Source organism: Papio anubis, chromosome 8, assembly GCF_008728515.1.
Source record: "Papio anubis isolate 15944 chromosome 8, Panubis1.0, whole genome shotgun sequence".
In the NCBI taxonomy this organism is placed as follows: Eukaryota; Metazoa; Chordata; class Mammalia; order Primates; family Cercopithecidae; genus Papio; species Papio anubis.
The window spans coordinates 64,145,712-64,167,650 of NC_044983.1; the positions used below are offsets into that span (position 1 = coordinate 64,145,712).

The 21,939-nt window shown below is 35.3% G+C and overlaps 1 protein-coding gene across 2 annotated transcripts in view; it reads left to right on the top strand.

The window, feature by feature from the left end:
* The window catches only part of C8H8orf34 (chromosome 8 C8orf34 homolog), a 477,522-nt gene that overhangs the window by 106,990 nt on the left and 348,593 nt on the right, over positions 1-21,939 (top strand). For both annotated transcript variants that reach the window (XM_009213159.4, XM_003902840.5), the window contains exon 3: positions 6,232-6,363. In XM_009213159.4, coding sequence (XP_009211423.2) covers positions 6,232-6,363 — 132 coding nt within the window. The remainder of the gene's footprint in view (positions 1-6,231; positions 6,364-21,939) is intronic.

The following is a 21,939-nucleotide window of genomic DNA, read 5'->3' on the forward strand; positions in this document are numbered from 1 at the left end:
TAGAGTTCTACAGGGGATTACTTTTCTTGTTGCCCAAATTGATGATTGTTCTTTATTTCTCCATGCCCCAATTTTATCCTGTGTAGTAAACCTTGGGAAGATTCACTGACTCTTTACATCAGGGAACTAGTTTTCTGAGTGTATAATAGCCTCATCTCCCCAGTAAACACTGGTGAAAGAATTAGGTAGACATGACCTCAGTCTTTGCTCATAAAATGTGTTTACACATTGGTCTGTTAGTTTGACATTTACTTTCAAATCCAAATCCCCTCATGCCCATTGCTTGGGTAACCAACTTCTTGTCTGATTCCGGTAGAAATCCGACTGTACTCCAAATGACTTTCCTTGGATGGTATTATCTCTTCTCTCCGCCTCTTCATGCTTTATGGGATCCCATGCAAGGATTTTGGTCTTCTTTGGTTGTATCTCGTATGAATGCCTTCTTGGCCTTAACTTTCTTGGGTTTAGATTCTAAGTAGAATGGGTAGGTAGGCAGGGGCTTTGGTTTATAGGTACCAAGATGGTACCCATAAACGCAGATCAGATGAGTATCTATGAATTTGCTGTAGCTCATGTGAGTCCATATTTTATAAATCAGTATCTGAAGAGACAGGAGTATATTGAACTCTGCATTTTTTTTTTTTTTTTTTTTTTGAGACAGAGTCTCACTCTGTCATCCAGGCTGGAGTGCAGTGGCGTGATCTCGGCTCACTGCAAGCTCCGCACCCCCGAGTTCACGCCATTCTCCTGCCTCAGCCTCCCGAGTAGCTGGGACTACAGGCGCCCGCTTCCACAGCCGGCTAATTTTTTGTATTTTTAGTAGAGACGGGGTTTCACCGTGTTAGCCAGGATGGTCTTGGTCTCCTGACCTCGTGGTCTGCCGGCCTCAGCCTCCCAAAGTGCTGGGATTACAGATGTGAGCCACTGCGCCGGCCGACTCTGCATTTTTAATCACACACATTAAGTACCTCAGTGTTTACGTGTCGGAAGTCTGTGCATGATTTAGCTGAGTCCTCTGCTTGGTCCCACAGGTCTGCAAATCAACTTGTTGGCTGGGTTACATTCTCATCTGGAGGCTGGACTAGGAAAGAATCTGCTTCCAAGCTCATTTTGGGCTGTTGGCAGAACTAATTTTCTGCAGCTATATGGCTGAGGTCCCTATTTTCTGACTGACTTTCAGCCAGGAGCTACTCTCGCCTCCTAGGTGCAACCCAGAGTCCCTGCCACATGTCTCTCCCATCACGTCAGCTTACTAATTCTTCCTCCTTTTCTTCTTTTTCCTCTTATTCTCCTCCTCCTTCTTCTTCATCTTCCTTCTTCCTTCTTTTTTTCTTCTTTAAAATGGAGTCAGGGTCTTGCTCTATTGCCTGGGCTTTAGTGCAGTGGCATGATCATAGTTCACCATGACCTTGAACTTCTGGGCTCAAGTGATCCTCCGACTTCAGCCTCCCAAAGCATTGGGATCACAGTTGTGAATCACCACACCCAGCCGGCAACCCACTTCTTTAAAGTTAACAAGGGCATTTTTCTCATTCCAATCTACTACGATGGATCTTATATACTAGAATGTAATCATAGCATTGACACCTCATCACCTTTGCCATATTCTACTGTTTCAAAGCAAGTTAAAAGTCCTGTCTGCATTTGAGGGGTGGGGATAATGTGGGAGGAAATACCATGGGAAAGAGATCATGGTTAAGAACTACCATGTTATTCTATCAGTTCTCTTAGTACCTGTTGATGAATTTTAGTTTCTTGTGGCTCACTTGAGTAGATAATTTTAGCAGGCTATTGGATGTGAGTCTAAAGCTTTGGGGATGGGTCAAAGCAGGAGTCCTAGATGTGACCTTCAATTTCATACAGATAACAGTAAGAGTGAAAGAATAAAGGAAGATGTGGGTCCAATTTATAGATAGCGTACGGGATGGACTGGGAGAAGGCAAGTGTGAGATGATTTCACGTGCCCTAAATTTTGTCTATTTATTATGTGGTGAGGGCATTTGCCAAGACAAGTGGTTGAGGGGTCAGATAGGGAAGACTGAAGTAAGTGCACCAATTATGGAAAGTCACCAAGAGAAAGGAAAAAAGAGTTGGCAAAGGAAAATTTTTTTAAAAGATTGTCATGCAGTTCTGGGGCCTAACTGAAGTCGAGGACATGAATTAATTATTATTAATGAATCATGGAAACCATAAGATTGTTATTTTTCTCTAGCAGTGCCCAGAGAGTTCTGGGAAGGAAGAGAGAAAACAGTTTGGGAGACTTTGAGAATTGTGATTGTGTTACTACACCAAGGGTGGGAGAACAGTTTTGCAAAAGGAGTTGAGGGTATTTGTGAGCAAACTGCAGGTGATCAAGCTGTCTGAGAAGTAGAGAGCAAGTGGAGGGGGAAGTTCAGACAGAGAAAGCCAATCAAAACTTTCAGGAGATCAATATGGTGAAAATATGAGCAACGCAGAAGGATACAAGCTGTGCTGAGAGATTGTGATATTTGAGATCAAGATGTTTGATGTGGAATGATTCCAGATAATGAGAAAATCCTGTGGGCAGCTTTAGTTTACTGGTAGCAGAAATATCAGGGAAGCGAAGCTCTTCAGAGTTGAGCAGGGCAAGGAAGTATGAGGCTTAATGCATGGTTTGTCTAAGGATAAATAGGTCAGTATAGTTTCTTTCAAGTTGTTGAAAGGACAAGAGACAGGAAAAGACTATGCCACTGTCTGAAGTAAGGCTGTGAGATTGATCAGAGGCGAAAAGGTAGTGATAATGTGTGATAATGAAGAGAAATGAGTAGTATAGCTAAGTGACATTTCCCTTAAGAGAACAGACACTTTTACTTTACTCTTGAGGCTTCTATCATAGAAGCCTCACTGAATCAGGAAATCCAGCCCTGCTTCCACAGCCTGTGGTTGGTGGAAAATGGGACATGGGGCAAGAGCATCAATCATCCCAGGAAGCTGCAGAGGAGGGAACACTATCATGGGAAGAATGGGGGCTGTGCTAAGACATGAAAGGGGACATTTGAGGATAGAAGAGTGTTTATGTGGAAGGTATGGCCCAGAGGAAGAGGAAAAATTTTAGAGGGGAAAGTATGGCAGGAAGGAAGAGAAAAGCATAGATGAATTGTTGGATATGAATGAAACTGAAGAGGTTATAATTGAATGATGGTAAATAATGCCACTTTAAACCCTGACTATAATTTCGAATTATTGATTTTAGTGAATCTTTATTTGTTTGTTTTGGTTTTTTGTTTTGTTTTGTTTTTTGAGACAGAGTCTCGCTCTGTCACCAGGTTGGAGTGCAGTGACGTGATCTTGGCTCACTGCAACCTCTGCCTCCCGGGTTCAAGCGATTCTCCTGCCTCAACCTCCCGAGTATCTGGGACTACAGGCATGCACCACCATGCCCAGCTGACTTTTTTTTGTATTTTTTAGTAGAGATGGGGTTTCACCATGTTGGCCAGGATGGTCTCAATCTCTCGACCTCGTAATCTGCCCACCTCTGCCTCCCAAAGTGCTGGGATTACAGGTGTGAGCCATCACGCCCAGCCTGGTGCATCTTTTAATTAGCTAGAAAACGTCTCAACATTCAAAGTACATGGGTATCATACTTTTCGGAAATATCTGAAGATATTCTCTTGTTGCCTTTAAATATATCTAGCAACTTGGGACACAACATTTTCTCCTTAAAAGTCTGCCATTTAATATTGTGGAGGAGAATCTTGAAAACAGCCTTATTTTTATTCCTTTGTAGGAATAAAAGACAAATGATTTTTCTTGAATACTTACAAATTTTTTTTATTTCTAATATTCAAAAGTTTTGCCGGAATGTCAACTATGATTTTTCAGGAAAATCTATTATGTGTAAGTTGAGTCTTATTTACTGTTCTCTGTTTTTCTCATTTCATTTGGCATCGTATTTGCCTTTGTTGACTGTCCTCTAGAGAAGTGTATCAAGCAAAGTGTTTTCTGTGTGTCACTGATTCAATTTTCTACACTATCGGGTTTCTCTTTCTGGCTTTGAACACAAATTTAAATGTTGGTATTGCATTTTACTTTCCTGTTGCTGCTTCTTTATCTCATCTTCTTTTTATTATTTCTGTACATAGTTACATTTTTATTCATAGGTTGGTTAGCCTATCTCCTTTCTAATTTCTTTTGGCTTCATTGAGTCCACTTTCTTTTATTTTTGCTGAGAAGACAAAACAGTCACAGTCACATTCCAACATTTAATGGCTTTCCATTATAAATATTTTTTAAAACTATGATTACCTCTGCATTGTGAATACTGTATTCTTGTTTTTTATTAAATGATTCTTAGAATAATATTTTCTGTTTTTATTCAAACTTCAGTGAGGAATGTTCTATCCAGTTCTAGATTTATCAACAAATAGTGTAGGTGGACTCTTCTTTGTTCTCTCTCCATATATCTTGGAACTATTTGGATTCTTTTCAAAACTTTAGAGAGGTGAAATCATGGTGGCTATTAAAATTTTCAATATTAGTTGAATCCTTTAAGCTTCTGCAAAATTGATACATGACTTACTATCTCTTATCTCTTTCCAATGAATTAGGTAAACATATCATTGCTAAATTATTTGAATTAATACAGATTTTTTCTTGCTATAAGTAGAGAATAAAGAAAGCCACAACATTCATTTCATTCCACTCTGGCTCCATTTAATATTCCTTTATAATATTCCTTTATATCATGAGATGCCATATTTTATGACCAAGGTTTTTTTCTCCCATTACCTATGTTGCATTAGAAGAATTGATAGTCCACGAATGGATGTAGAAAGACAAATTCTGAAAGACTGTGAAACAACATAAGGAGATGATTCCAAGTTTGGGGTAGATACCTAGAAATCTTCCATTCTCTTTCTGACTGGCCTATATCCTCTCTTAACCTTATCTATGGAAATACTTCCTGGGTTCTAGCAGATCATGGACAAATATTTATGTTCCTAATGCTTTAGAATTTTCATGGCTTTTTGGTATTTAATGGGATTTTGGAGGTGGACAAATTGGGTAACAGCTAGTTAAGTACAACCTTAACATGAAAGTTTGAGGAATCCATTAATGTGTAATGATGTATGTTAGTTATTTATAAGTGAGTGGCCGGAGAAAGACTCATGAGTCATCCATGAAGCTAGGGTGGTTTTTAAGTTTGTAAATTAAGACAAGAAGGCATAAAGAAACTAAAGAATGCCACATAGATTAGAGGAATGGAAGATGAGGAAGGAATAAATGAGATGAAGAAAGAGTTATCAGGTGATATGGGGATGAGGAAAAAGATTGTTCTGTATAAAAACATGAAACTCTTGTAAAATAAGTCAAGATGGATGAACTCTTGAAAGGCCCTTTAATTGTGGAATGGCAAAGACAGTGACCACCTTCTAAGGGGAATTTCAAAGCAACAGTGTTGGTTGATTTAAATTTATCTTTCTTGCAATAGAAGATAAATTGATTTAGGTGAATATCAATGGTTTTATGTGTTATAATAGATAAGGTGGCATCAAGTGAGTGAAATTTACTGAAATGTTTGTTTTTATTTACAACAGAATGCAATGCTTTATTCCATGACATTCATAGAATGTTATTTTAAGTGAAGGGAACCCATGCCTGAAAAAAATTTCAAATTAATTTCATGGGTTTTTGGTTTTTGGTTTTTTTGTGTGTGTTTTTGTGTGTGTGGGTGTTTTTTTTTTTTTTTTTTTTGACAGAGTCTCTGTCACTTGGGCTGGAGTGCAGTGGCACAATCTCAGCTCACTGCAACTTCTGCCTCCTGGGTTCAAGTAATTCTCCTGTCTCAGCCTCCTGAGTAGCTGTGATTACAGGCGCCCACCACCACACCCGGCTAATTTTTGTATTTTTAGTGGAGACGACGGGGTTTCACCATACTGGTCAGGTCTCAAACTCCTGACCTCAGGTGATCCACCCACCTCGGACTCCCAAAGTGCTGGAATTACAGGCGTGAGCCTCCACACCCTGCCAATTTCATAGTTTTATATGATATAATCTTAATCATATGCATATATAAAACTGATTCATAGCAGATTTAAAAGTCGAATTTACAGATGAAATTAAACAAGAAGTACTTTTGCGTGTGTACATTATTTTTGATCTGAGGTGACCTGTATGTTTTGTCAAGTGTATTTAATGACTCGTGGACTTGGTTTTTGTTCAATCTTGAAATCACTTTGTTGCTATTTGATATATATTTTGTTTTAACAGAATCCAAAGGAACAAGAAGGGATTTCAGAAGCTATGATAAACCTTGGCAATTAAATGCAAAGAAGCCTAAAAAATCAAAAAGTGACCTTGCTGTGTCTAATATTTCTCCACCATCAACGGACTCCAAATCATGTAAGGAAGTTTCTTATTCAAATGCTATTCAAAGCATGTAAGTTTATGTTGTTAAGAAAATGAAGAAAAGGTGGTCATTGAAGCCCAACTTTTCATCTGATATTTCTGGCCTTTAATCTTAGTGAATTTCACTTTTACTCTGCATTTGATCTTTATTCATATGTATCTATTTGCTTGCTTATATTCTCAAACATGTGTAATTCACTTAGACCCTTTTTGAATATAATATTCCTTGAAGAATATAAACTGCATGGAGCAGGTCTCTTGCCTCTCATAGTCAATTGCAGCATTACATCATGTTGAAAGCAGTACCTACCTATATTTAATGAAGTACATAAAAGCAAATTAAATCTCTTAGAGTAGAAGCAAAGAAGATTTCTATTCAAAACATTTAGTAAAATTTTTTTTTAAAAATTTCATCTGGGATTTTCCTGAAGTCCTACTGATTAATTTGTGATGGAAGTCCCTATATTTATTCTCTTCCCTACTACTTTAATGTCTGTTTTTATGTTACAACAAAGGAATGACTGAGGCTGGGTATTTTATAAAGCAAAGAGGTTTATTTGGCTTACAGTTCTGCAGGCTATACAAGAAGCATGACACTAGCATCTGCTTCTTGTGAGAGTCTCAAGAAGCTTCCACCCATGGCAGAAGGTGAAGGGACACACGCATCATATGGCGAGAGGAAGGAGAAAGAGAGAGGGGAGGGAAGTGCCAGGCTCTTTTTAACAATCAGATCTTGTAAGAATTAATAGAGTGAGAAATCACTCCTTACCATGAGGACAGCACCAAGCCATTTATGAGGAATTGACTCCCATGACCCAAACACCTTCCACCAGGCCCCACCTCCAATATTGGTGATCAGATTTACCATGTGATTTGGAGAGGACAAATATCCAAGCTATACCACCTAAATATCTCTTCTCTCTCAATGTCCCACTGCTTTGGTAGCTACTGGGATTCTCCAGTGCTCTGCTATCCCCACATATGTATAAACATGTCAAAAAATCTCAGGAACCTCTAGCAAATCACAGCTATTCTTAGAAGAAAAGAGAGCTTGCAAGCTGTTCTTCTTATACATCAATTCCTTGTGCTTGTTACAGGGTGAGATGTTTGATTTTAGTTTCAACAGAGAAAGGAGTAGGCAGAAAATATTTATCTTTGTTTGAAAATGTTTGAAAACCACTATGTGCTAACTGGAATCTGCATCTGGGTCATTTGTGAAAGCAACTAGATTTAACTTTATGAGCAGCTTCATTTACATAGTGGTACTCATAAAAAAATATTGCATTAACCATATCAAGTTCTTGTGAGAATTATATGAAGTGTGAACAACTTAAAATGTTCTCTAGAAATTGTGATTGTAACCAAATTGTCCCGCTTCATCATTTTGGTATATAGAATTAGGTTCAAACATTTAAAAAAATATTCAAGTTTAAAATTTGCATGTCTTTTTTACAACAGTATAGTTAGTAATACCCAACATAGTGCCTGTTTCAATTAATAAATTCTAAATGATAAAAATGAATAAAGGAAGAAACAAAAAATGCAATGAATAAAGTCTCAGTCTCCCTTTTCATCATGGATCCCTACCTCTCTGTCTTTTTACTCTTGCTCTCTTCCATGATAAGTTCAAAACCTTAGGAGATTACTAAATTATAGAATCAGTTCTCGATTTGACCACTTCATCATTAAGAGGAGAATGCCTAAAGGCCCGCTCATTGTGCAGGTCCTGTGCTCTTTATAGGATGCTATCTAGCCACAGGGTGCTGCTGGTAGTCTGGTGTCTGATTATACTCCTTTTTACTCAGGTAACCTACTCCCAACCTCTAGTTTTACTACACTGTTACCAAGCTTTTTAAAGCAGAAATAATAATAAAATAGCATGTTTTTTTTTTTTTAAATAGCATATGTAGAATTAATATATACGACAATAAGAGCACAACAGATTAAGGGTTATTCTTTAGAAATACTTGTTAAAACAAATTATTTCTGAAGTAATAAAATATCTTTGCACATAGATTGTGATGAATTAAAGATGCATTTTTCTTCTCTAAAGCATTACTGAGAACTAGCACAAAATGCTTAAATTAAAAATTAGTAGACACATTATAATGGGATGTGAAAAAAATCATTCATCCTCACAAAACAAAGACAGGAGAAAAGTAACAGAGAAAGAAAGGACAGATTGGAAAAATAGAAGATGGACACCAATATTGTAAGTTGAAATACAGATGTGCCCACAATTATAATAAATATAAATGCACTAAACATTCCAATTAAAGCAAGTATTGTCAGACTGAATAAAGAGTATAGATTTTTTAAAATATAAGAAACATACTAAAAATATGCAGATACAAACAATTTGAAGTTCTAGCAAAAAGAAGTCTATATGGCTAGAGTAATATCAAAGTAAAAACTCAAGACAAAGGACATTACCAGAGATAAAGAGATCATATCATAATCATAAAAGGTTATTTAATTAAGAAGACATAATACTACTAAAGGGTTATGCACCCAATAACAAAAGTTCTCAATACATGATGCAAAAATTTATAGATCTAAAGGAAGATGTAAACAGAATAAATTGACTGAAAAAATTTAGTAAGAATATAGAAGATTTGAACAAGACTATCAACTACATTGACTTAATATTTATAAACACTATACTCAACAAAGTCACATAGAAAAGCAAACAAACAACAAAACAAACAAACAAACACAAAATCATACCTGAAGAGAGATAAACAATTTTTAGAGATGTTCCAGTTACTATGGCTTATAAAAAATCACGCCAAGATTTTTTTTACATAAAGTTAACATAAGATTATCCTAAAATGTACAGTTCAGTGGCATTCAGTACATTCACAATATTATGCTACCTAGTCCCTATCTAGTTTGAAAATATTTTCATCATCCCAAAAGGAAATCATGTACCCATATACATTACAATCATGTAAGTAGTGACTCAACATTCCCACCTCCCACCAGTCCCTGGCAACCTGCTTTTTGTCTCTATGAATGTATCTATTCTGGGTACTGGCATGTCTTGGAGATATTGTGGGTTCAGTTCCAGGCCACTGCAATAAAGTGAATATCACAATGTCAGTCACACAATTTTTTTTGTTTCCCAGCATCTAAAAAAGTTATATTTATACTCTACTGTAGTCTATTTAGTGTGCAACAACATTATGTGTAAGAAAACAATGTATATATTTTAAATAAAGATACTTTATTGTCAAAGATTCTAACAATCACCTGAGCTTTCAATGAGTCATAATCATTTTGCTGGTGAAGAACCTTGCCTTGATGTTGATGGCTGTGGACTGATCAGGGTGGTGGCTACTGAAGGTTGAGGTGTCTGTGGCAATTTCCTAAAATGAGACAGCAATGAAGTTTGCCAATGGACTCATGGAGCCAATTGACTCTTCTTTTCACGAAAAAGTTATTCATAGCATGTGATGCTATTTGGTAGCATTGTACACAGAGTATAACTTCTTTCAAAATTGGAGTCAATCCTCTTAAACCCTGTCACTGCTTTATCAACTAAGTTGATGCAATATTTTAAGTTGATGCAGTATTTTAAGTCACTGCTTTATCAACTAAGCTAATGTAACATTTTAACAATGTTCACAACATCTTCACCTAGAGTAGATTCTGTTTCAAGAAACCACTTTTTTCTACTCATCCATAAGAAGCAACTCCTCATGCATTCAAGTTCTATCATGAGATTGTGGCAATTCAGTCACATCTTCAGGCGCCGCTTCTATTTCTAGTTCTCTTGCTATTTCCACCATATATTCAGTTACTTCCTTCACTGAAGTCTTGAACACTTCAAAGTCATCAATGAGGGTTGGAATTTACTTCTTCCAGGCTCCTATTAATATAAATATTTTGATCTCCTCCCATGAATCACAGATGTTCTTAATGGCATCTAGAATGGTAAATCTTTTTAATGAACTTTTTCAAGTTATTTGCCCCCAGATCCATCAGAGGAATCACTATCTATGGCAGATATACCCTTATAAAATGTATTTCTTAAGTAACAAGACTTGAAAGTCCAGATGAAACTTGTTGATTCATGGATTGCAGAATAGACATTGTGTTAACAGACATGAAAATATTAATCTCCTTCTACATTGCCATCAGCACTCTGGGGTGACTGGGTGCATTGTCAATGAGCAGTAACATTTTGAAAGGAAGCTTTTCTTCTTAGCAGTAGGTCTCAACAGCAGGCTTAAAATGATTAGTAAACCATGCTGGAAACAGATGTGCTGTCATCCAGGCTTTGTTGTTTTATTTATAGAGCACAGACAGAGTAGATATAGCATAATTCTTACAGTCCCCAGGATTTTTGGTATGGTAAATAAGCATTGACTTCAACTTAAAGTCACCAGCTGCATTAGCCCCTGACAAGGGAGTCAGCCTATCCTTTGAAGCTTTGAAGCCAGGCACTGACTACTTCTCTCTAGCTGTGAAAGTCTTAAATGGCACCTTCTTCCAGCATAAGACTGTTTTGTCTACATGGACAATCTGTTGTTTAGTGAAACCACCTTCATCAATTGTCTTAGCTAGATCGTCTGGGTCACTTGGTGTGTCTTTTCCATCAGCACTTGCTACTTCATCTTATACTTTTATGTTATGGAGATGGCTTATTTCCTGAAACCTCATGAACCAACCTCTGCTACCTTTCAACTTTTCTTCTGCAGCTTCCTCAGCCTTCATGGAATTGAGGAGAGTTAGGACTTTGCTTTGGATTAGGCCTTGGCTTAGGGGAATGTCGTGGCTCATTTGATCTTCTATCCAGACCACTCAGACTTTCTCCATATCAGCAATAAGATTCTTTCACTTTCTTACCATTCATGTGTCTACTGGAATAGCACTTCTAATTTTCTTCAAGAACTTTTCATTTGCATTCTCAACTTGGCTAAATGTTTGGCACCAGAGGCCTAGCTTTCAGCCTACCTTGTCTTTCAACATGGCTTCCTCACTAAGCTTAATCATTTCTATCTTTTCCAGAGACCTGCAACTCTTCCTTTCACTTGAACACTTAGAGGCCATTGTAGGGTTTTAAATTGGCCTAATTTCAAAATTGTTGTGTTTCAGGGAATAGGGAATCACAAGGTGAAGGAGAGAGGTGAGGGAATGGCTGATCAGTGGAGCAGACAGAACACACACATTTATTGGTAAAGTTCACCATCTTACATGGGTGTGGTTTGTGGCACCTGGAAACAATTACAACAGTAATATCAAAGATCACTGATGGAAAAAATTTAAAATATTGTTAGATTTACCAAATATTACACAGAGGCACAAAATGAGCACATGATGTTGGAAAAATTAAGCTGATAGACTTGTTCAATGCAGAGTCTCCACAAATGTTTAATTTGTAAAGAAACAAAAATAATTGTCTGCAAAGCATTATAAAATGAAGCACAGTAAAGCAAGGTATTCCTGTATACGACAGGAGTGAAATCACAATGTATGAACTTTTGTCTCTGACTTACTTTACTTAGCATGTTTTTGTGGTTTATCTACAGTGTGGTGTACACTACTTCAGTCCTTTTCGTGACTGAATAATATTCCATTGTGTGGTTAAACCACATTTTGTTTATCCATTCATTTGCTGATGGGTGTTTTGTTTGCTTCTATCTTTTAGCTATCTTGAATCATATTGCTATGAACATTCATATACAAGCATTTTTATTACCTTTTTCATTATTTGGATAATTGATATTATATAATATAGATACTATAATAATTTATATTACTATGTAATTGATTTGCTGGGTTATATGATAATTCTATGTGTAACTTCGAGGAGATGCCAACTTTTTTCAAAGAAGCTACACCATTTCACATGCTTACTAGCAATATACAAGGGTTCCAATTCTTCATATATTTACCAAATCTTGTTATTTTCCTTTCTTTCCTTTCCTTTTTCTAAAAAATGTATAGCCGTCCGGTTGGATGTAAAGTGGTATCTCATTGTTGTCTTGATTTGCGTTTCTCTAATGGCTAATAGTTCTGAGCATCCTTTCAAGTGTTTCTTGGCCATTTGAATATCTTCTTTGGAAAAATGTCTATTCATACTCTTAGCTCATTTTTTAAGTGAGTTCTTACTCTTTATTCTTGAGTTACGAGAGTTTTTTGTATTCTGGATACTAGATCCTTATCAGAGATATGATTTATGAATATTTTCCCATTTGGGGGATTATTTTTTACTTTATTAATAGTGTTATTTTATGTACATTAGTTTTTTAATTTTGATGAAGCTCAATTGATCTATTTTCCTTTCTTTTTGGCTTGTGTTTGTGGTGTCATATCTAAGAAACTCTTGCCAAATCCCAGGTCATAATGACTTATCTCTATAGTTTCTTCTAAGAGTTATAGTTTATGCTCTTACATGCAGATAGTTGTTTCATTTTGAGTTAATTTTTGTATATAGTAGATGATGGGTGTCCAACTCCATTTTTTGCCATGTGGATAATCAGTTGTTGCCTCAATACCGATTTTTTGAAAATACTATTCTTTTCTCATTGAATAATCTTGTCACCCCATTGAAAAATCAAGTAACCGTGAATATGAGGGTTTATTTTTAGACTCTCAATTCCATTCCATTAAGCTACATGTTTATCCTTTTTTGAGTACCACACACACTATTTTGATAACTGTAGTTACGTAATAAGTTTTGAAATTGGAAAGTATGAATCCTCTGACTTCATTTTTCTCTTTTTCTCTCTCAGGATTGTTTAGGCTACTCTGAGGGCCCTGAAGTTCTATATGAATTTTAGAATCAGTTGTTTAAAATATTTCTGCATAAAGGCCATTTGGATTTTCTTAGGAAATGCATTGAATCTGTGGATCACTTTGGAGAGTATTGTGACCATAAAAAGGTTTCCAAATCATGACCATGCAATGTCTTCATTTATTTAGATCCCCTTTAATTTCATTAAACAATGTTTTCTAGTTTGTGTTGTGCAAGACTAGCATGTCCTTGGTTAAATTTATTTAAGCAGATCTTATTCTTTCAGATGCTATCATAAATGGAATTGTTTCTTATTTTCATTTTTAGATTTTCATTGCCAGGGTGTAGAAATAAAACCAATTTTTGTGTTTTGATCTTATTTCCCAAAATTTTGCTGAACGAGTTTATTGGTTCTAACACTTCATTGTGAATTATTTAGGACTCTCGAAAAGATCAGATTATGCCATCTAAATATAGGGATAGTTTAACTTCTTCCTTTCCAATTTGGTTGCCTTTTATTTTTCTTTTCTTGCCTAATAGCTCCAGCTAGAAATTCCAATACAAGGTTGAACAGAAGTGATGAAAGCAGGAAGGTATCCTTTTCTCATTATTCATCTTAAGGGAAAGACTTTTGGTCTTATATCATGGAGTGTCGTGTTAGCTGTGAGTTTTTCGAAAATGTCTTTTATCATGTTGAGAAAGCTGTCTTCTATTCCTAGTTCGTTGGATATTTTTATCAGGAAGGTGTGTTGCATTGTTTTCCAGTGTTTTTTCTCGATCAGTTGAGATAATCATGCAGTTTTTGTTATTCTATTAATATGATGTGTTACATTTTATAATTTTCTTAAATAACCCTTGAATTCCTAGGATAAATACTTGGCCATGATATATAATCCTTTTAATATACTGCTGGATTTAGTTTGTTACCGTTTTATTGAGGATTTTGCATCTACATTCATAAAAGATATTGGTTTGTAATCTTCTTTTCTTGTAATGTCTTTATCTTTGGTACTTGGGCAATGCTGGCTTCTTAGAATAAATCAGAATATGTTCCCTTTTCTTCAACTTTTTTGGAAGAATTAATAAAACTTGGTGTTAATTCTTCTTTAAGTGCTGGGTTGAATTTACCAGTGAAGCCACTTTATTATGGCCTTGTCCTTGTTGGGATATTTCTTTATTAGTGAGTCAAAGTCTTTACTTGTTATAAATCCATTCTGATATTCTATTTCCTCTTAAGTCGGTATTGGTAGTTCGCATGTTTCTAGAAATTTTCTAAGTCATCCAGTTTATTGGCATTTGATGGTTTATAGTATTCTCTTATAATACTTTTTAGTTTTCTTAAGGTTTGTAGTAATGTCTCACTTTTATTTCTAACTTTAATAATTTGAGTTTTCTTTTTAAATCAATCTAGCTAAAGATTTCTTAACTTTTTCATCTTTCTAAAGAACCAACTTTTGGTTTTGCTGATTTTCTCTATTGTTTTTCTGTCTTCTATTTCATTGATCTCTGCTTTAACCTTTACTATGTTCATCCTTTTGGTAGCGTGGGTTTATTATGCTCTTCTTTTTCTACTTCCTTAAGGTGTAAAGTTAGGTTTTAGATTTGATATCTTTCTTCTTTATTAATGGGGACACTTACTGCTATAAATTTCTGTCTGAGCACTGCTTCCACTGCATACCATAAGGTTCAGTAGTTGTTTTCATATTTTTTGGTCACAAAGTATTTTCTAATTTATCTTGTGATTTCTTCTTTGTCTCATTCATTATAAATGAGCATATTGTTAAATTTTCTTATATTTGTAAATTTCCCATTTTTCTTTGTCCTTTGACTTCTAGTTTTATTCTTTTGTTGTCAGAGAAGATACTTGGTATGATTTCAATCCTTTACAATTTTTGAGACTTGTTTTGTTGCCTAACATAAGATCTCTCCTAGAGAATGTTACATGCGCACTTGAGAAGAATGTGTATTCTTGTTAGGTGGAATGTTCTGTATACATCTGTTAGGTCTTACTGGTTTATAGTGTTGTTCAAGTCCTTCATGTCCTTATTGATCTTCTGTCTGTTTGCTCCATTATCGAAAGTGGGGATTTTAAAATCCACTACTATTATTATAGGGCCCTCTAACTCTCCTTAAATTATGTCAATATTTGCCTCCTGTATTTTAAGGCTCTGCAGCTAGGTGTTTCTATGTTTATAATTATTATGTCTTCTTGGTGGATTACCCTTTTTAATCACTATATAATGCCCTTCTTTGCCTCCTATGATGATTTTTGTCCTAAAAACTATTTTTTTGATACTAGTGCAGCCACTCAGCTCTCTTTTGATTAATATTTGCATGAAATATCTTTTGATCATTATTCCTTTATTATTCTTTCTCTTCTCTTCTTTTAGTATTACCATTATATGTCAGCACATCATACATGTTGATCAAGTAAAAAAACTATTGACATCTCAATCAATAACTGAATGCTATTCGATACAAATTTGCATCTATTTCTTATTGTAAATATAATGAAATTAAAACTCTTTGGGTTTTAATAGAAGGATATTTTCTTAACTAAAATATTGCCTGGAATAAATATTTATAGAATAAAACCAAAAAGTTTTCTGAGCATTGTTCATGTGTTTTAAAGAAAAAAGGAAAAAAGACATAAATATTTTAATAGTAATTAACTTCTGTGGGTAGAAAAACAGTTATGAATTCATTAAAATAATCCCTGTCTAAAATTTACTTAAAGTAGCTACTGTATATTAATCAGAAGAACTTTCTGAAGAAAAAAGCAACTTCTTAGCCCATTCAAAAGACTGTGAGCTTGGTAGAATGTAATATCTTCAGTGCAGAGCATTTTGTTACCTTAATCCCCATGTATCCAGAACAGTGACAAACACATCATTTACGCTATGAGAATGAGTGCATAAATGATTGAATGGATAAATGAATAAATGCAGATAATGTAAGGATGGATTTATACTAAAATATATTCTAGCCTTTATGTGATACCAGTTTAGAAACTGTGCATTTTCAAGTAACCAAAAAATAGCACTTATAGAATTCAAACTGGCATAGGCACAAAGATCTGCAAGGTAACATTATATTATCAATCTTCAATAGTTATGTGCCATAAATAAGTAGGTTTTGATGAAGGTTTTGCCTTGTAATGTTTTGGCACTTTCAAATAACCAAAAAATAGCAGTTATACAATACAAGCTGGCATAGGGACAAAGATCTGCAAGGTAGCATTATAGTATCAATCTTCAATAGTTATGTGTCATAGATAAGATAAGTATGGTTTGATGAAGGTTTTACCTTGTAATATTAAGTATTTCTACTGGTTACCTATTGTGTGGAATGGTTGTGGATGATGAGTAGAATTTTGGCAGAAATGACAAGAAAGACGTTGTCTATCAATATTCTGTGCTGTGCATAATAGTGAATGCTGATCCTTTATAACCATTTCAAATTTATAATCCAGATGAGAAAAGTGAGGTAAATATGCTGGTTTAGGTTAAAACCAAAAGTTGATATCAACTCTCAGTTGTTTTGTTTACATTTTTGAATTTAAGGGAGCCTTTCTCAGGGTTTTTTTTTTTTTTTTTTTTAAATGATGCATTTAGCACAGAATATACAAAGATAAATAGCTGGATATTTATAGACTGTCATTATAATTTTAGGGAAAAAAGAGAGTATATACATACATATATGTATAGAAAGTACAAGCTACACAAATATAAAAAAATGAGGACAGGAGAACAATAGCTGAAAAATCATGATATGGATATACAGAAGGCAGAAGACATGAAGTAATTATCTCAATATAATCAGTTTTCAGTATTTCATAACCGAAGTACTGGGGATATTTCCTGGCATATTTAAAATGAAAGTAAAGTACTTGGGGAGAACTTTCAGATAAGAACATTAACATTTTTTAAATTTTAGAAAACAAGGTTGAAAGTTATTTTGGTTCAAAAGAAATGTATAGACAGTATCTCAAATGTTATGTGGAAGAAACAGTAAATTTGTTTTAAACTCACAGAAACTATTGGTGGAGGTCATATTGAGTTAGAATTTGATGACTATAATAAAGAATTGTTCAAAAATTAGCACTCCTTAATATACAATAGACTGCTCTGTAACATAGTGTCCTCGGGGAAGACTGAGGAAAAGCCATTTGCAAGGTGCTGTGGGTGGCCTCCTGCACTAGAGTGAGCTCTGCGTCAGTGACCCCAAAGACTCTCTTGAATCTCAGATTCTGTCATCTTCCTCTACAGGTTTTATTAGACAGTTGATACTGTTCTTCTATTTCTCATTTTCCCTGTGGATATTTTTAAAAACATTTTTGAATGCTAACTCTTTACTTTTAAGATGTAGTATGACTTAAATAAGGTTTTCAATCTATCAGAAAAGTTTAGAGATGTTCTTATCCAAAGACAGTATATCAGACAAATGACTTCCCAAATTTCTTTCCATTACTTATCAAAACAGCTTTTGAAATCACCCAGCATGGCTGATTAGATCCTGATTATACCGTGGCTTTGGTTGTCCTAGTTGGATTCCCATGATAAGTTATGCAAGATTTGTTATATGTATCAAATTGTCACAAGCTACAAAAACATCACAAGAAATTGGTCTCAGCTCCTCTCAGAAGTTGCCAAGGAAAAGTTCTTGGGTACGGTATTAATTAGTTCTCTATTGTACAGCATATAATTTTCCCAAAACTCAGTGGCTGAAAACAGCAACAACTTGTGGTTTCTCATGATTCTGTGTGTAGACTGGCCAGTTCTGCTGGCCTCACCTGACGTGCCCGTGTGGTGCATTCATTGGGTAGGTCTGCAGGTGCTGGACTCAGCTGGGATGATGGGAAGCTGGGCTGTGTCTGGTAGATATCTCGGGATATTGACTAGGATTTGAAAAAAAACCTGAGTTCTTGTTTTGTAAATTAAAAAGAAAATATAAAGAGAGACCTTGATAGCATATAGTAATTAGCAGAAAATCAGATAAGGTAGTGATACAGATTGCAGATTAATTATTCAAAGAAGGTTAACAAAAGTGCCAAAGTTTTAAGGAATCTGATACAAATATTGTTTTTTCCACTCCCTCATCTGAACTTCTCTCTCTTAAACCTAGGTTCCTCCATAGGTTTCCCATGGGGAATGGCCTGTAAGGTAGCAGTCGTGGGCCTGGAAGTGTTTACTAGATTGATCATGGTCACTGTGTCTACTCTCTGCTGCTAGCACACTGGTGTGTTAGTAATTTTAGTTGATATCCCTGTCCCAGGGTCCCTTAAACCGAGAAGCTCAGATGAGGCAGCGGCATTCATTTTCAATTGTTAATTTCTAGGTTTATTTAAATTACAGAAGGAATATTTATTTATTTTGACAATGTAAAATATACAGACCTGTAGAAAGAGAAATAGTCTCCTTCACTTGTCTCCCCTCAAATTCTACTCCCCTAGAAATAGTTTGTATCTTCGTATAGTCTTTTCTTTGTACTCATTAGCAGATACGATATGGATGGGTTGGTTTGCTGCATAAAAGTGACCTTAAGCTGTACATGTTCTTAAGCAATGTGTTTTTATTATTTTAAAATGCATTGTCTGGCTATTATTAAAAAGAAAAATAATAGATGTTAGCAAGGATGCAGAGAAAAGAGAACTCTTTTTTTTTTTTTTCTGAGATGGAGTCTCACTCCATCACCCAGGCTGGAGTGCAGTGGCATGGTCTTGGCTCACTGCAACCTCTGCCTCCCAGGTTGAAGCTATTCTCTTGCCTCAGCCTCCCAAGTACTGGGACTACAGGCGCCCACCACCATGCCCAGCTAATTTTTGTATTTTTTTTTGGTAGAGATGGGGTTTATCCATATTGGCCAGGCTGATCTCAAACTCCTGACCCCGTGGTCCGCCCTCCTTGGCCTCCCAAAGGGCTAGGATTATAGGTGTGAGCTACCGTGCCCAGCTGAAAAGTGAACTCTTACACACTGTTAGTGGGAAGGTAAACTAGTACAGCAACTATGGAGAACTGTATGGAGATTTCTCAAAAAACTTAAAATAGAACCACTATTCAATCCAGCAATCCCCCTACTGGGTATCTACCAGAGGAAAAGCAAACAATATGTCCAAAAGATACCAGCTCTCACATGTCTATTAAAGCACTATTCACAATAGAAAAAATGTGGAATCAACCTAAGTGTCCATCAGTGGATATATGGATAAAGAAAATGTGGTGCGTATACACAATGAAATACTACTTGGTCATTAAAAAAAAGAATGAAATCATGTCATTCTCAGCAACATGGTGAAACTGGAGGTTATTATCTTAAGTGAAATAATCCAGGCACAAAAAGACTAATATTGCATACCCTAACTTATATGTGGGAGCTAATAAAGCTGATCCCTTGCAGGTAAGGGAATGAAAGATAGATAACAGAGACTGGGAAGGGTGATTGGGACATGGGGGAGAATGAAAGAAGTGGGCTAAAGGGTAATATAAGCATATGGTAAGATAGAAGGAATAAATTCAATGTTTGATAGAACAGTAGGGTGACTATAGTTAACACAAGTGTACTGTACTCAGTCGATGCACACCCTAAGTGTTCATTAAATATGTACTCTATGTTGATATTATTATAGTTAATTAATTAACATTGTTCACAGTTAAGCCATACAGTGACTTGATTGCTACATGTTATGTACATGTAACAAAATTTCATGTATACCTTATATATTTGTACAACTAAAAATAAAAATAAAAATAAAATGGACTGTGGAAATATCTTTATGGTAATATACTTAGATTTAACTTGCCCTTTTAAATAATTGCATGCAATGTGAATGTGAGATAATTTATTAAACCATTCCTTTGTTGAAGGACATTTAAATTACTAACAGGGTTTTGTGGTCACAAAATATTTGCTAAAATAAACAGAGTCTTGCACTTTCTGCGAAAATGAGCAACCTTGTACATATGTATTTAAATACAGGTGCTTTCATTTCTTTATGATGACTTTGCCAGACATAAGATTGCTGGGTTACAGGGCTGGTGCATTTTTCATCGTAATAGATATTGCCAGATTACTTTTTAAAAAGGTGACAGAATGATATATTTCGTTAGGTGGAGACTATTTCCTATGTCCTTACCATATAAATATTTTAAAAATTTATTTTATTTTTATCAAAACATAATGGTACATGGTTTAAAAAAAGTAGTACTGAGAGAGTAGTGTCCTTTTTTCTACCCAACTTGGCTCCTAACCTGCAATCACTTTCACCTCTTTTAGATGTTGCTTCTGGTCCCTAAATCTACACAATCAAACATAAAGTTCTCTTCCTTTTTAAATTTGAGGCATTATCTCTTGACATCCTTCATACCTTGTGCTCCAAACTCTAGCCTCCATCTCATCCTGGCTGCATAGTAATGCAGTTATTTCAAATGTTGATTAAATATGTACTCTACATTGGTATTCTTATGACTAATTAATTAATATTGTTCATGATTGAGCCTTAGATGTCCAACTGTTCTAGAACTGATAGTTCTCTTGCTTTTCTGCTTGCTTTGTTTACTATGTACCCATCTCTAATGTTTTGCCAAACTCTACCCAAAGAGTTAAACCTTCTCAATATGATCAGAGACAAGTAAACTTAACTTCTATTTTATATTTATTCTTTATTTTAAAAATTTTTAGAGACTTCTCTTCTGTAGCCCTCTGTCCTCTTGCTCCATGTTTGACTCATTGGTTTCTGGACTTCTCAGCTGCCTTTTAGACTGTCTTTCACTATCTTCCTGAGAATTCCCTGTTCCTTTTCCATATTGGGAGAGTGGGAGGTCACCTGTTTCCTGAAATCCAAGTCTTGCCAGTTTTTGATTTACTTGGTTATTTTGGTAGAGTACCTCCAGTAGGAGCTTTCTGTAAAAGAATGCTTTTGCAAGATAACTTTTTCAGTTCTTCAGAGTATCCTAATTAGTTCCTTAGTTGGGTATACAGTTCTAAGAAGTACTCTGTAGTTGGAATTTGGAAGGAATTGCTTCTTTGTCTTCTTAGGCCAAGTGTTACCTTTGAGAAGTCTGGTATTAATTTGATTTACTATTTTTGCCCCTGAAAAGTTTTACATTGTTTTCTTTATTGCACTATTAAAACATGTTTTTAAATATGCCTTGACTTGTGCTGGACATTTAATGGGCCCTTTAAATCTGAAAAGCAATTAAGTTCTTATATTATTATTACTTTGACATTGTCCTCCTGGATTGAAGCTTTAATATTTAAATGGTGTGAGATATTGACTTTCTTAGCATCACTCTGTTCAGAGACTTAGGTTTCAGTTTTCTTTGCCTTGTGAAATCCAGTTACCACTCATCCATCTATTTTGCATCTTCTCTCAAAATATATTGCTACTTCTTGCCTAATAATGTCTTCTCTGCTTGTTCAACTTACTCTTTGAGGAAAGAAATTCCTTCACTATAGTGTCATTTTAGTGGGAATTTGAGGGGGACATGAAGATAAATACATATATTTAGCCTTCTATGAATGTCCTAAAAATATTTACTAAATAATTACCAGTTGCTGTTGAGGGAATTAGTGTTTTTTTAAGCTGATGACATAATACAAAATACATTTTGCCTGTGCGTTTCTCTCTGTGTTATAGAAATGATTAGTTTTAAGTCAATACCTGACTTTTCTTTTTTCTATAAACTCCACCACACTTCCCTTTACTTTTTCAGTTAAAATATTTTCTTTAAACCTGGCTTCATATCTTCCCCTCTGTTTTCTCACAAGAAAACCATCTTCAAGACAAACATTTTTTTATTCTATACATTGATCTTGGTACAATCTTTCAC